Source organism: Trichoderma virens (genome assembly GCF_000170995.1).
Source record: "Trichoderma virens Gv29-8 chromosome Unknown TRIVIscaffold_3, whole genome shotgun sequence".
Classification (NCBI taxonomy): Eukaryota; Fungi; Ascomycota; class Sordariomycetes; order Hypocreales; family Hypocreaceae; genus Trichoderma; species Trichoderma virens.
In genome coordinates, this window is record NW_014013746.1 from 2365848 (window position 1) to 2380481 (window position 14634).

Sequence of the window (14634 nt, forward strand, 5' to 3'; positions counted from 1 at the left end):
AAGTCGGCGGGCGAGATGCTTGATTCCGACTTCCTCCAGCCTTTTTTTGCCAATAGCTTTCGGCACTAATTATCTTTAGCGTTCCAACTACTTTATTTGGGCTAGCACGGGCTATGATGGAGACATGGTTTGCAGTGCTGGTGATTTCTTCGGGCTTCTTTTTCTCAGGCAATATATACAAACGAATGCTCACCCCATATCTGTATCATACTCGTACTGTACGCGGCGCGTCTGTTCTGTATTATTTAACGCGTCTTTTTATCGTGTTGCGAATAGCGCAACTATTGCTACTAGGTTAGTTGATAACTGATCCATGTCTACCCTCTATTGTTGAACAATGCTATTACTTAACCTGGAGCTCCATCCAATGTGAAGAGTCCCTTACATGCTAAGCAAATGTTACGAATAACGCCTCAAAGATCTAGTACTCAATGAATTATGGGTATATTCTCCATATTCCGTGTCCCTCTATGGTTACCGATACGCCGCGTTGCCCAACTGACAGTAACTCCGCCTTGTGTGTCCCTTCTTTGGCACAAACCTTTGTCTCCTCTCCTCATAGTAACCTCTCCTCATAGTATATACAGTTCTATCTGAAAATGTAGAAAAGAGGATTTTCAGCTTTGTCTGTGGAGAAATAAAAGAAAGCAAACAGGCGAGCAGATATATAAAAAGCCAGACTCCTCCCCCTTTAAAAAAAGGATTTTAAACAAGGCCATGAACAGTCCTGTATTAACTCTCACGCCCTTCTTCATTATGCCTCCGTCCGCGGATTCGTTCCATGCGATTGATAGCAACCGACCGTCCTGCTAGCCACATATCGTGGAACAAATTCTTGCAGGCCGTCCAGGATGTGGTGACATAAACGAGACAATTCCAGAACCCTTGTAATGGAAGCACAAAGACGCTCATAAATTCCAGCGGAACGGAAGTGGCGTTGTGGTGGGTGAGAGAGTAAAGCCGATTGGCGCTAGATGGAATCCATGTAATAAGCATGGCTGTAAAGAAAAGGAGGGCACATTTGGTATACGACCAAGCGGCATTATCTCGCTCGTGGTTTCGTCGGCGAATCATACGGAGAGCTCGTGATGTTGCAGAATGTGAGGGATTTCGCGGCTGCGGCGCGTTTGAACCTCTGTGAGGTGGCGTAGCGTAACCGTAGAAGGTTGATTGTGGCCCATCAGATTGGTTCGACTGGCTGGACTTGTTAGTTGCGATATGGATTGAGTGTGGCCTCGTCGTCGCGGTTTCTGAGCTTGAGCCAGCTGCGTAGATGGGTTGGCTGAGGCTGAGATTGCGCTCATACTTCGCCGGATCAGAGTCAGGCACGGCCTCCATGGTAAGGGTTGGATCGGTAGATGGGAAGGATGTCATGACTTCATCGATTGAGATGGGGTCGAGATCGGACGACTGGAAGACATAGACCTGCTTCCGGACTTTATAGATGGTGCGGCCAGCTCGAATGTAGATGGCGAAAATGAATAGGATGCAGAACCTTTGGCAGGATTAGCAGATGATACTACCCTCTTTCGCTTGTCGCAATGTATTTTCAAGCGTCACCTACCACATTGGGGCATAAAAGGCCGCCAGTCGAAGAATATCCCATTCAGACGATATCCAGCACCATGAGACTGCAGGTCCATAAATCCGATCCCCTTCACGGTTTTTTACAAAGATGAACGTGAACCCCGGTATGAACGGAATGCCATAGCAGAGTATTAAATAGATGGGCTCTATCCTGCGTAGGTCTCTGGCTTCGTATTTGTGATAAAAAGTAAGATAGACATTAATCGCCATGGACATCGTCCAAAGTACATCCGCCGGCAGGAAACTGAGGTCATTTGTTAGTCTTGATTGTGCTGCTGCAATATTTGGAACAAGTTTCCGGACAACGTACGTTTGGATTAAAAATGCCTGCGTCTGACAACCAGCAGAATCCGGATTGTCTATAAACGATCGAGACATCATGGTACCAATATTGGTCAATAAGTTGCCAAAAGACGCATAAAAGATCAGTCGGTTGATGGATTTGCTGAAGTAATTTGAGCAACAATAAGTGAGAATCGTAAACCCGCTTGCCACCATGGATATCGTTGAACAAGTGCGCTCAATGACGATGAGGGCATTGATCTGCTCCTCCGTAAGGTCGGCCATGATTTGATTGGTTTGACTGCTGAATACATCTGTAGGTCCAGCGGTGGCGGATCGCTCGCTCAAGCGAGGTCGAGGACTTTGCAAATTAGTTTTTTTGTTCCTTTCTCTTTCTTTCTCTTTCTCTTTCTCTTTCTCTTTTTCTTCTTCTTTCTTTTTCGTACGTGACAGTGGCGATGGCGATACTGTAGGGTTTGCGCGGAGTCTTTAGAGAAGAATATGATGGGCGTGCGACGATGATTGGTGCTACTAATGTTCTGATGGTAAAGATTGCCCTCCTATTGTCGGCCTCATAAGCGAGTCGAGTACGAGTCCAGCGAAGCTGTGTCGCGGCCTTGGAAGAGAGCCTTTAGCATCCATGCTCGGTCATTATGCCACTGGACTAGGACGGGGAGAGCTCGAGCTGATAATCAGACGAACAGCTAGATGTCATTGCGCCAACGGGCTGTCGCAAGCGCTGGGAGCCGAATCCGAATAACTTTGATTGCACCAGCTCAGATGCAAGGTGAGTCTTTTGTAGTCAGCTCTTCCTTTTCTACTGTCGGGCAGAAGTTCGCGGTCGCAATCTCGTCTAAGGCTCTCGGATCTCAATTCCCCCACGACGTGTGGCGCCAAGATGGCATTTAATATTACAACCTGGCACCTGGAGAGAAGTGATCCTTCTGCTACTACCCTGTATGGGTAACCCTTGCCGAGTGTCCCAGCCCAGACAATTGCTGGTAGAAAAGCTGAAGCGGTGAATTATGACAGCCCAGTTAGCGGAGAGACCCCCTTCAGCTCTCAAGAAATTGCCGACAGGTAGGCCGATCCGTCCCATGAAATCCCACCTTCATTCGGGTGATCCTCTTTTGTCCTCCAATCATTGGCTGAAGCTATTGCTGGGGGTGGCTGGCATGGCTTGTCCTCAACGATCCTGCCAAACTCTTCTTGGTAAAGAGGAGTGTTTCCCCTCACAGAATTGGACGCAAAAGTACAGCATACAAAGGCTCAAGCGTAAGCTCGGCACGGGATATACGAAGTTCTCCGTACTAAGAACCCTCACGTGGATGCGCGTAATCGCCTTGGTAAACGTCGTCAGACAGGGAAATACTCAGACTGCCAATCGGATATCGTGCTCCCTTCGGCGCTTAACGGCCGATCTTGTCCCACCACTGCAGTAGCACAGACATAGCTACCAGCATCTCGGCATCGCCGCTCGGACAAGACGCTTGCTGGCTGCCATATTCATACACTGACTGGGCGAAGGAGGCTTTCCTCCCGATTCCCTCACTTAGGTGACTGTCTGCGAGTGCCATCGAGTATCTACGTCAGCCAAACATCACTAAGCTAGCCAAAATACATTTGGGCGTCGAAAGTAATTGGTGCCCGCTTCATGTGTTAAGCTCTATTCTGTGTACGGAGTAGCTAGACTGGATTAGTGCCACTCGGCTTTTCTCTTATATTTGCCCTTTTTGAAATTTTTTCATGAGGCTTCTTGCCGTAATAGTACTTCGTGCCAGCCTGGGGCTTTCACCAAACCCGCCGGGTCATCACCCACATCCGTTTCTTCCGTGGCGGGACTAATTAGCTTGACAGATCGTGCCTCGGTTTTTCTTAAAAGATACAGATTCATCTACGGAAAACGCACATGGCAGAATGTTGTCAAACCGTATTTGTAGTGTGTCTACGGAGTATGCAAGGAGGCTACTCTCACCAGCATGTGGAGTACGAGTACGCGTAACAGATCGTGCAGCGCAGCTCAATGAGCCAAGAGAGGAATGCAGGATGATAGGATCGACTTGCTGCAGTAAAATGCTGCAGTAATGTGCTTGGCCCATGAATCAGCTGAGACAACGTGAGAGACAAGGTAATTTTATTCAAATTTTTTCCCAAGGTGAGTTGAATTATACTGTAGCCATAGCTACCCACTAGGAATGTCTCAGATCCTTCCTACCCCTAAAGCTTGAGTACTAGTAAAATACAGCTCAACAAATTAGACACAATCTTGCTCGAAATGATTTCGATTATTAGCCGTCGACCCCTTCAACCGGTTAGTTGCTGCGAGCTCCTCAAGTCGATGACAACCTTTCCAAGGTGTTTTCGGTCCAACTAGTTGTGATGAGTGTCTGAAAAATAAAGCCACAAAGTGGCTGCGGAGATGGGACATTCCACCTACCATATGCTGATACGCCTCACGGGCCTCGTCCATTCTAAAAACTTTCTTGTCAATAACGGGTTTGATGTGGCTAGCATCAATGGCCCTCATGAGAGCCACGAAATCTTGGCGGTTGCCCACTCCGATAGCTCGAATGGTAGCTTGGCTGGCAAGCACCTCAATTGGATTAAATGGCGGATCTAGCGGCTCAGATGAGTCGAGATGGCCAACGAGGGAGATGATCCCTCCCATGCGGACAGCCTTGAGGCTATGGCGCACTGACGACGCCCCCCCAACCTAAAATAGTTTCAACTGCATGAGAACCTGGCATCGTGACTAGGTAGCTGGACAGCTGCTTACCTCTACGACAATATCAACGCCGGCCCCATCCCTGGTCAGACTCTTTGCCGTCTCACCCCAGTTCTTGTCCTGGCTGTAGTTGAGCACATGCGTGGCCCCTAAACTTTTTAAAAGTTGAATCTTTTCGGACGAAGATGTCGTAGCAATAACCGTAGCGCCTGCTGCGACTGCTAACTGGAGATGCATCAGCGGAAAGAGAAGATGCTGCACGAGTCTGTAGACATAACTTTACCTGCAAGGCAAATAAGCTAACTCCACTGGTCCCTTGTGTAAGCACGACGTCGCCGGGCTGCATACGACGATCCCCGTAGAGTGAGGTCCATGCTGTAACGCCAGCACACGGAAGTGAACTAGCCTCCAGCAAGCTTAGGCTATCCACAATACGAACAAGGCTATGCTCAGGATATACGCCGTACTCCCTGAGAGTTCCGTCCACAACTGCACCGAGTGATGACAGGACAGCCGCTGGGGTTATTGGGCCGGCTATGTGGTCTCGCATGAAGGTCGGCGCAACCCTGTCGCCGGCACGGAACGCCGTAACCTTGGGACCTACTGATACAACGACGCCTGCTCCATCGGATACAGGAACGACACCCTTTTTCAGCGGAAATGAATTTTTACCCTGTGAAAGTATATTAGCATCCATGCTACCGAAATGGAAGCAGGTGTCGCTAAGAGAAAGGAGAAGGTAGACATAACTTGTGCAATCAAGATATCTCGATAATTGAGGGATGCAAAGTGGAAGTTGACGAGTACATCATAGTCGTTGATTATTGATGGTATAGTGGCGGAAGAGATGTGAAGAGACTCAAGCCCATTTACATCGCTTAGGGTCCACTGTTTGAATGTATTTGGTGCCATTGTGTGTCGCTGAGTTGAAGAAAAAGATATTAGTTGTCGCCAAAAGGAGGGAGTCTGCTAAGCTATCTTTGATTTTGCTCTTTCGTTTTACAGTGTCAAATGATACATGCAGGGTGGCCTTTAAATAGAAAACCTGTGCCCCCGATTGCCTTATTTTTCTGACGGTCGGCAAGTTCATCATTCATACCGCGCATTTGTTTGTGCTTTAATTTTCTGACGTACATGTGTGATTCTGACTACTAGCGGTATTGTTTCTGACTTCTGACAATGGAGTACGTGGGGCTGAGTCTACAACATCGAATCATTCCACGTCCAAAAATCTATATAATACATGTGAATTTTTCTAAAAAAAAAAAAAAAACTTGAACGAGCGCAAGGCCGAAATTGACAAGTTTGCAACTCGACAACTCAATTACTCCTTTTACACATTTCTTCTGGTAGCAAATATGAGCGACAATAGCAATGCTCCTATCCCCCTTGGTGGCGTGTGGAGAGCAACCGTTTCAGCAAGAAGGAAGGAAGGCTTGACAAAGGAGGAGTTTTCTCGTCGATTTGCTCTCCATGGGAAACTTGCTGGGCCCATAGTGGTGAAACATAACGGCATCTCCTACTTGCAGGTATGGATGACTGAGCATGATACGACCATTAGAAGATTTAAGAGAAACTGCATCGGCTAACACTTATCTATCAATACAGCATCACCTTACAGATACATTTGCCGCCAAATTCAAGGAAGAGCTTGGTCCCGAGCTTGCACCACACTTTTCCATCGCCGAGATCGATGGAATTACCACTCTCTTGTTTCCGACTGCCAAGGACTTGGCGGCTTTTTTTGCAGATCCTGCTCACAATGAGAAATTGAACGCCGACGTGGCTGAGTTTGCGGATGTCACGTCTGTTCAGTTTTCTGTAGGAGACGAATTGGCTGTTGTTAAAGATGGCAAGATGCTGCTTTGATTTGGCTCTAAATATTTACATGATGTTGGCAATAATTGCCCACGTAGGATAAATATGATATTGCATCATCATTATGACTTTGTGATATATTCAGACCTTGTTTTATCTATACAACTCTGCGTTTCTTCGTGCTACCTTGGGATACCTGTAACGTATATATGCTGGGGACTTGATACACGCAATGCGAATATCTGAAACTTAGATACAAAATGCTTTCTTTTGGTGCGCCAAATTGAAGCATTTCCACAATTTACCAAATCAGTCCACTATGAGATTGCACCATTGACTTTGCTTATTAGGCCTGTTGTTGTGATGCAGAGAACGGAGTTACGTGTAGACATATTGAGATCTCTCTATTTCCGCTTTAGTTTATATGTGAGATATTTCACACGGAGTTTAAAAACGACGAAGACAAATTGATGACATAAGGGCTCGTTGTTAATAAAGACGCCTTGGCGGCATAATCAATACTACACACTTAATAGCTCAAGGCTTAAAATATATGCCTTATATAATCATAGCATTCAACATGGCTGAAACTTTTCTTTTTGAAGCATTGGGCCGGAACTGGCGGTAGCGGGTCTCGGGCTTGCTTCTCATAAGATTCATGAAAGCCGACCCTGTTAGCAGTCCGGCCTCGGAAATAGACAAACTGGCAGATTAGTAACCAAGCAACTACAAGTACTGTCAGAGGCCCCGCTATTTCTTCCCACACACGTCAGAATCTCGGTGTCAGAAAGTCCAAGAGAGGCTCTGCAGTCGTGACGGAGTGGGAGAAGACTGGCGCAACCAGTTGACCATCTCCGACAATCGAGCCTGGCTCTCAACTCAAATCTCATCGCCGAAATAGGACTGGCCGTGAAAAAAAGAGCCTAGTTTACCACACAATGCGAGACACATGGACGCCCTTCATACTGGGGCCACAAGATGACTGGTCCAAAGTGACCAATGGGGAGGATCGCAAGAGAATCCAGAATCGACTCTCACAAAGGGCCAGAAGTGAGTCTTGCACAACTCATGAGCTGTTGTAGAAGAAATAACCGATGAAATGGAAAAATTGACCGTGTTCATATTTCACAAGGAGCTCAACTAAAAGCTAAGAGACCAATACCCAAAACTAGCTCGATAATATCCGCGGAGGTCGTCTCAACCGAACCTTCACCCAACCCAGCAACTTCGTCTAGTACTGCGTTGTCGCTGGTAGACAACTTCAACGATGGGTTGCTTTTTTCACCACTAGATGGCAGTGATGCTGCAAACCCTCCGGCAACAATAACTGAGCTTAACGCTGATGAAGATGCGCCCGCCAAATCTCCGACAAATGAAGTTTCAGCCACAGTATCCTACCCTTTGGTCTCTCATCCCAAAACTCCACCGCCTAATCTCGAACAAAAAATCCTTTTCCTAGCATCGAACAGCATTGTTACTGCTTATATATCAAACGCAACTCTTCTTAACCTGTCTTGCACCACGACTCACCCTCGAACATTTCACTTGACTCACTCCTCCGCGCCCACATCACTTGAACCCACGCTGTTGCAAAAAACCATACCCCATCCCCCACTTATAGACATCATACCGTTTCCAGGGGTTCGGAATAGACTTATTCGTTCCCTTGATGCGATTGACCTAGAAAAGCTATCGCAAGATTTGGTTGATGATGCTTTCCGGGTTTGGGGCCACACAGCGTGGGACTGCACAGGGTGGGAGGTTTCTGAGTTGTTTGCTAAGAGGTGGTGGTTCCTTATGGATGAACAACTAATAAATGTGACGAATTTCTGGAGGAGGCAGAGACTCGAAGGCGCATTAATCGTGAGCAATGGCGAAGTGTTTGTTGAGACATAGAATATGCTATATAAAGATGGGACAAGATGGGACGTAATTAATGTGGTATAGGGATTTTCATAATGCCACGCCTCTATTTCTGCCAAGAATGTTTCAGGGACGGTCCGATCTTTGCTAGGAACACAAGAAAGTGGGTTGGTGATCGGAAGATCGAGCGCTACTATGGTTGGTTTCACATTTTTCTGCACCGCTCAACTAATAACTAGGGCCAACCTCTGTCTGGCCTTTCAATGTATAGTTTCTATTCTGTCCGTGTTATGACGTTCGATGATGGGCAATCACGGGACCTCATACTATGGGATAGCTGCCTAGTTAATAACCCTACTTGGAATTTTACGCCCTAGGATATATAAATGCGAATCACACTGCACTGTAAACCCACGGACCCAGATATCATTATAAAGGCAACCCAAGGAAAGATGTTCATGAAGCCTAAGATCTACCACTAGTTTCACATGGCAGTTAGAAACGGACCGAGTAATGTCTAGACGATCTGTAGATAGATTCCTCGGGTAGGGAGTAGATGCGATGCTAGCTTTGGAAAGCATGGACTTCCCCGTTCTTATTGAAATCGGCCACGAGATCTGAGATCGATCGTTAGGTCCAGCACCAATTTAGATCCAAGACAAGGCACCCCGGTATTGGGGCAAGGCAATCTCTCGGACCAGCCGAGATCAACGATATCCCTTGCGTCCCAAAGCACTAATTTGAGATCACTTGAATAATACAACTATATGAAAAGCTCAATTGCCTCTAAGATTAATAGATGGGCCTTGTTCTCAGATAATTGCCACGTTTGTGATCATGAAATACGGCAGCTGCCCACTTCGAAGGGCACACTAAGTATCGGGAAGATGGATCGTCAAGATTTCGCAACAGCGGAAGAAATTTCATCAACTGATGACTAAGGAGGGCGTGTAGTCGGTGTCCGGATGCAATCTGACCCCCTCTCCTGAGCAGTTCGGTAAGGAATCCTTTAATCGCGCAGTTGGGCCGGTATCTCCCCATCCTCGGGCTCCACGATCGTGATCAAATAGCAATAGGCTACCCCAGTTTTGACCGGGTATTGTCCCGGTATTGCTTGCATGACTCCACAAGTGTAGTCCACTCGAAGACTACAAGATGATTCAGTTCAGATGTGATTAGCCGTCCTGTCAGTTGCGTGAAATCTCTGAACATGAACCGTTTCGAAAATTCTGTAAAAAGAGGCACCAGAGTTTTAGGGCCTTTTTATTACAAAGCTGATTGACACCTGGTTAACCGCTCAATGGGGTCCACATAAGTTTCGATATGTTAGTGGTTTCTGAACACTTGATTCATAAGAATTCTTCTAGAAGGCGCATTGTTAAAGCACCGTGTTGGGATACTGTATAAAGCTGAGGAAGCTGAGGCGTTCGGGGTTAATCTGAGGTAGGAATATGCGATAGAAATTTGCAAGCCTTCGGCGACCACAATTGCCCCCTTAGGGAGGCAACAGACATTGTCAAAATACTGTATGGATCCTCCGAAGCCTTCTCCGGTTATCCACCTCTTCTCGAAGCCCCAAGAAACGTGACGCGGCGTTTTAGCTACGCTTTGGCAGTCGGAAGGCGCCTTGAAAGTCCTTTGTTTCCAGCTGTTGGCTGTTGAATGGTGGCGCGCTTACTCGTCGTGGTGGCGCTTAACATCAACGCTTCACCCACTTTTGTCGTTAGACGGCGACAAAAGGGTTCAGATTTTTCACTGACCAAAACCCCTAAAAAAATTTGAATACATTCCGTTTCGGTATAGTTCTCCGGATGCAGTATGCTCCTTGAGGCCAGAGGCGCGTTGTATTCGTTGATGGGTACGAAGCACAATGCCGACGAGTCACGCGACCACTTACAGACATGGCAGTAATTACATGGTGACCACGGTCAAATTCGGTGCTGCTGGGGTTGTCTAGAGTATACTCTATATATCCCATTACAAATAACTAAATCGTCTTGTTACACTTGTTGGATCTCATATCTATGGCTATCATTTTCGGTCGTTCTCATACGGTGAAGGCATGGCCATTTCCTGTTCAGGATGTTGCACCCGAGCCGACTTCGGATGAAAAGAGCAGGCGTTTGAGTTTTGACAAAATATCCATCAAGAGCCACTATTCACATGTAATTGGCCATTCAAACCAAGACTTGAACACCGATGACTGAAACAATACAGGTGGAACCACGTGGAAGCCTTCGGCCGTGAGCCGCGTACCTGCGTTGCCCCTGATTGAAGCCGCTGTCACAGAGGCAAAGAGGGTGTACTGGCCCCTTCGGTTCCTGAGTCCAAACTGTGTTTGTGTAGGTGCGTTATTTAAAAAATGGACCCTTTTTGCCTATAATGGAAGTCTGTTGCCCACAAGCACTAGCTGACGGTTGCCACACCGAGTCACCGTGAATGACCCGAGAGACTGGAGCGTTACATCTTGGACACTGTGATGGAGATGGAAACAAACGAACTTGACCCGCAACCCGCGCGGCTCTCAAGCGTACCGTCGGTCCGTATGGAATCGTAACTCGATGGGCATGAAAATCTCTGAACCTGCGGGGGAAACGGGTCGGACATGCCCTGTTCCATAGAGTCAAGATGGATATAAATATGGCCGTTGATCCCGCCCTCAAGGACAGAACTCTTCACTTCATTCTACAACACAAACAATCATTTCTACATCCTTTTGGCTTCGATTCATTCCTTCATATTGAAGCTTGTGTGTCCATTCTTTTGCACACATATTCCAACTATTACAACTTTCGGTTCGACAACCACTTCAAACAGACACACTCCCTCTTTACAAAGCATTTAACTTGCTTCCACTTTTTCCAACCATCAAAATGTTCACCACCATCGCTGCTCTCCTGGCTGCCTCTGCTGCCTCCGTCTCTGCTGTCGCCGTTCCCCGTGGCAACAGCGGAAGCGCCAGCGTCACTCCCCACGAGCAATACTCGTCCTCCATCGGTGTCTTGGGCTGCCTCATCAACACCAACCGTGTTGCCTACTGGCCCATGGGCGTTGACTGCAACAACATCTGCGTCAAGGTCACCAACGGCAACCGCAGCCTCAACCTCCTCAAGATCGACCAGTCGGGCGGTGCCTACGACATCTCATACGATGCCTGGAACTACCTTGGCTTCGGCGAGGGTGCCGAGCAGGACCCCCACATGGGCGGCGGCATTCCCATGACCTATGAGTTTGTCGATGCCAGCGAGTGCGCTGACCTGATGCACGGTGGCAAGCTGCCTCTCTCTGCTGCCAACAGCATGAACTACGTCGCTAGCTGCATGAGCGAGCCCAACAGCTGGGTCAACAAGAACCACCAGCTCATCAACATGGCCGATCCCCTCTGCCACTACGGATACAACGAGGTCTGCACTCTGGATCTGAGCGTCAGCAACCAGCCTTCTTGCCCTCACACCCTGGGTGCCCAGGTCAAGTACACCGGCCCTGGTGTCACCAACATTGCTTATGGCACCGGCAAGGCTGAGGCTGCTGCTTAAGTTATGAACATCTTGGTTCTATATCTAGACATGACATTAGATCAATAGAAGTACCCCATTAGAATGATAGAAGTACATAGGTACAAATGAAAAGTCCATTATGACCTTGGCAATTACTTTACAGCGTCTCTCACTTTCGCTTTAACATACACGCTTGACTTGCTTGACTTGCTTGACTTGCTTGACTTGCTTGACTTGCTTGACTTGCTTGACTTGCTTGACTTGCTTGACTTGCTTGACTTGCTTGACTTGCTTGACTTGCTTGACTTGTTTGACTTACATGACTTGAACAACTTGTGAAGCTGAGGCCCACATGACTGACTGATGGATTGGCTGACAATAAGCCATCAAAGAGAGCTGCGAGGAAATGCCAGATCCAGTGGCTGGATGACGTCGTCTTTGGCTGACGATGAGGACTCGGCGCTCGGAATGGTCGGATAAGATAGGGACGTACACATCTGATATGAACATATACCCCTCTTCATACAGTAGCCTAATTATAATGATGTGCAGACGGGTATATGCTGTAAATGGGTAGATTGGTTTAAAGGGAATACTAGACTTCGAGCTTGGGAGAAAACCGTTAGGTGAGTGAGTGGATGGCGATGTTCGGCGCATTATTTGGCACCAGGCAATGGAAAACATTGTCGTACCTCAGATTATTCTACAAATCTATCTATACCTCGGCTGGGCGATCATATGCCCGTCGGCTTCCAGGCAAATGCCAAAACATCAGGTTGCCAATTGCTGGACATGCGCCAGAGACGTCAATTCTGCACACGTACGAGTAGAAGAGAAATGGTTTGCGCGAGACGCTGCGGAGACCCGCTGCTGGTGCATTGAAACACGCATTTTTTCCTTCTGTCGGCTTCTACGAGCGCTTCTCTAAAATCTCCCCCATCCTTTTTCGCTCCGAGTGCGTCACATCACAGGCAGCGAAATCCCGAACCTGCGCACTCCGAGCGGCCGACCCCACAGCGTTTGCCTGCTAGCCGGGGCCTTAGTCATTCCGCAGGAGCATCGCCCGGAAATTGATAATCAGCATCAAACAATCCCGCGCGCTTGTTTTGCGAATAGAGGCATTGGCTACAATAAGACGGTACGTACGGCGCTGCACCCGACAGCTCATTTCCTTCCCTCTGCATTTCCTTTTCCTGCTCCCATTTCCCTCCTCCCCCGCCTCCCTGTGCTGCTGCTGCTGCATGCGCAATCAATTTGCAATTCCCCAGAATCCGGCCGAGTCAGACACCATCCATTCCACTAATAATGCCCTCAGCTCTCGAGACACAGGCCGTGCGCCCCATTCACTACATAATGACGTCGGATGCGAGATCTGCTGCTGGCGACAGCGCCCAGCTGCCCTCCTTCTACTCCCCTCGAACCGCTGCAGTCGACGCTCCCCAGAGCCGTGATGGCCAGCCAATCGACCCTCTGTCGCTGTCCAGCCGTGCCGATTCACCCAGGACTCAACCACCTCCGCCATCTCTTCTCTCACCAGCCTTCACTCCGCCGGCCACTCCGGGGAACCAGACGCCCACAACTGCCGGCCTGCGAGGAATTCCAGTCGACAGCTCGATTGCGTCTGGAGGATGTGGTAGCAAGAAGCCGAGACTGCTAGAGACATTACCCGAGGTACAATGCGTTGTCCGGGCCCGCATCCCCACAGTCAACGGAACCGAGATGTTCCTCCATCTATACACCAACAATGTCGACAACAAGGAGCATTTGGCAATTGTGTTTGGCAATCACATCCGGAGCGAGTCCCTGGACGCTCCCCGCGAGGGCGAGACCGAGTTGGACCGCATGATTCGAGGCGCCTACACAGGTCGGCTGTATCCGGGCCGGACAACCAGCGGCATGGGCGGTCCTTCGTCGGAGGCAGAATCTCAGGAAGAAAAGAACCCCAATCAAGACATACCCTTGGTGCGGATACACTCAGAATGCTATACCGGAGAGACTGCGTGGTCTGCGAGGTGTGACTGCGGCGAACAGCTTGACGAGGCTGCGCGACTCATGGCGCTACCAGGCAACAAGGCCGGCGGCATCATCATATATCTGCGACAGGAAGGCCGTGGCATTGGGCTTGGAGAGAAGCTAAAGGCTTACAACCTGCAAGATCTTGGATCCGATACGGTCGAGGCAAACCTGCTATTGCGACACCCCGCTGATGCTCGAAGCTACGGCTTGGCCACCGCCATGCTCATGGATCTGGGTCAGAAAGACGTGCGTCTGTTGACCAACAACCCTGATAAGATTCGTGCCATTGAGGGACCCAACCGGGAGATTGTCGTAAAGGAGCGAGTCGCCATGGTGCCGCTATCGTGGAAAGGCAAGGGTGGCTTCCGAAGCCAGGAAGTGGAAGGCTACTTGAAGACAAAGGTAAGAAAGAGATGATCTTTAGTTCATCGTATGAGCCGTTTTACTGATACAAGCTGTTTAGATTGAGAAGATGGGCCACATGCTGGAGATGGGCGGGCTTTCTTAATTCAGCCGTCACTGACGGGGAAGATGATGATGTGTACTTTTTCGAATATCGGGCATTGGGGTATAAATGGAGTTTTTCATTTTCTGGTTTCAAAAATGGAAATCATGATTGTTGTTTTTCGGTTGACCTTTGTTATTGGTCACGTATATACCAATTCAACTACCTTGGCTGGAGGAAAGCCAGTCGCATACCTACCTACATAATTGTTAGCCAGCAATGCCGAGCACAAAACGATGATGTATCCAGTCACATGCTGGATAAAATAAATAAAAACAATTGAATAAAGGCCAGAATCTAATGCAAACAAATCAATAAACACAAGAAACAATAGGACAGTT

The 14634-nt window shown here is 48.3% G+C and overlaps 5 protein-coding genes across 5 annotated transcripts; 3 read left to right on the forward strand and 2 right to left on the reverse strand.

Moving 5' to 3' along the window:
• Positions 1–732: 732 nt before the first annotated feature.
• Positions 733–2154, reverse strand: TRIVIDRAFT_33049 (putative G-protein coupled receptor protein; the record flags this gene model as incomplete). Its single annotated transcript, XM_014104544.1, has 3 exons — positions 733–1495; positions 1565–1831; positions 1898–2154. The coding sequence occupies 3 exons, from the start codon at positions 2152–2154 to the stop codon at positions 733–735; spliced, it is 1287 nt and encodes a 428-aa protein (XP_013960019.1).
• Positions 2155–4173: 2019 nt separating this feature from the next.
• Positions 4174–5506, reverse strand: TRIVIDRAFT_32897 (uncharacterized protein; the record flags this gene model as incomplete). Its single annotated transcript, XM_014104545.1, has 5 exons — positions 4174–4239; positions 4307–4582; positions 4646–4819; positions 4878–5267; positions 5345–5506. The coding sequence occupies 5 exons, from the start codon at positions 5504–5506 to the stop codon at positions 4174–4176; spliced, it is 1068 nt and encodes a 355-aa protein (XP_013960020.1).
• Positions 5507–5952: 446 nt separating this feature from the next.
• On the forward strand, positions 5953–6463 carry TRIVIDRAFT_32284 (uncharacterized protein; the record flags this gene model as incomplete). The annotated part of the gene is made up of 2 exons (XM_014104546.1): positions 5953–6123; positions 6203–6463. The coding sequence occupies 2 exons, from the start codon at positions 5953–5955 to the stop codon at positions 6461–6463; spliced, it is 432 nt and encodes a 143-aa protein (XP_013960021.1).
• Positions 6464–11148: 4685 nt separating this feature from the next.
• TRIVIDRAFT_31779 (uncharacterized protein) lies at positions 11149–11811 on the forward strand (the record flags this gene model as incomplete). Its single annotated transcript, XM_014104547.1, has 1 exon — positions 11149–11811. The coding sequence occupies one exon, from the start codon at positions 11149–11151 to the stop codon at positions 11809–11811; it is 663 nt and encodes a 220-aa protein (XP_013960022.1).
• Positions 11812–13125: 1314 nt separating this feature from the next.
• TRIVIDRAFT_72860 (uncharacterized protein) lies at positions 13126–14578 on the forward strand (the record flags this gene model as incomplete). The annotated part of the gene is made up of 2 exons (XM_014104548.1): positions 13126–14190; positions 14252–14578. The coding sequence occupies 2 exons, from the start codon at positions 13126–13128 to the stop codon at positions 14294–14296; spliced, it is 1110 nt and encodes a 369-aa protein (XP_013960023.1).
• Between the last annotated feature and the right edge of the window lie 56 nt (positions 14579–14634).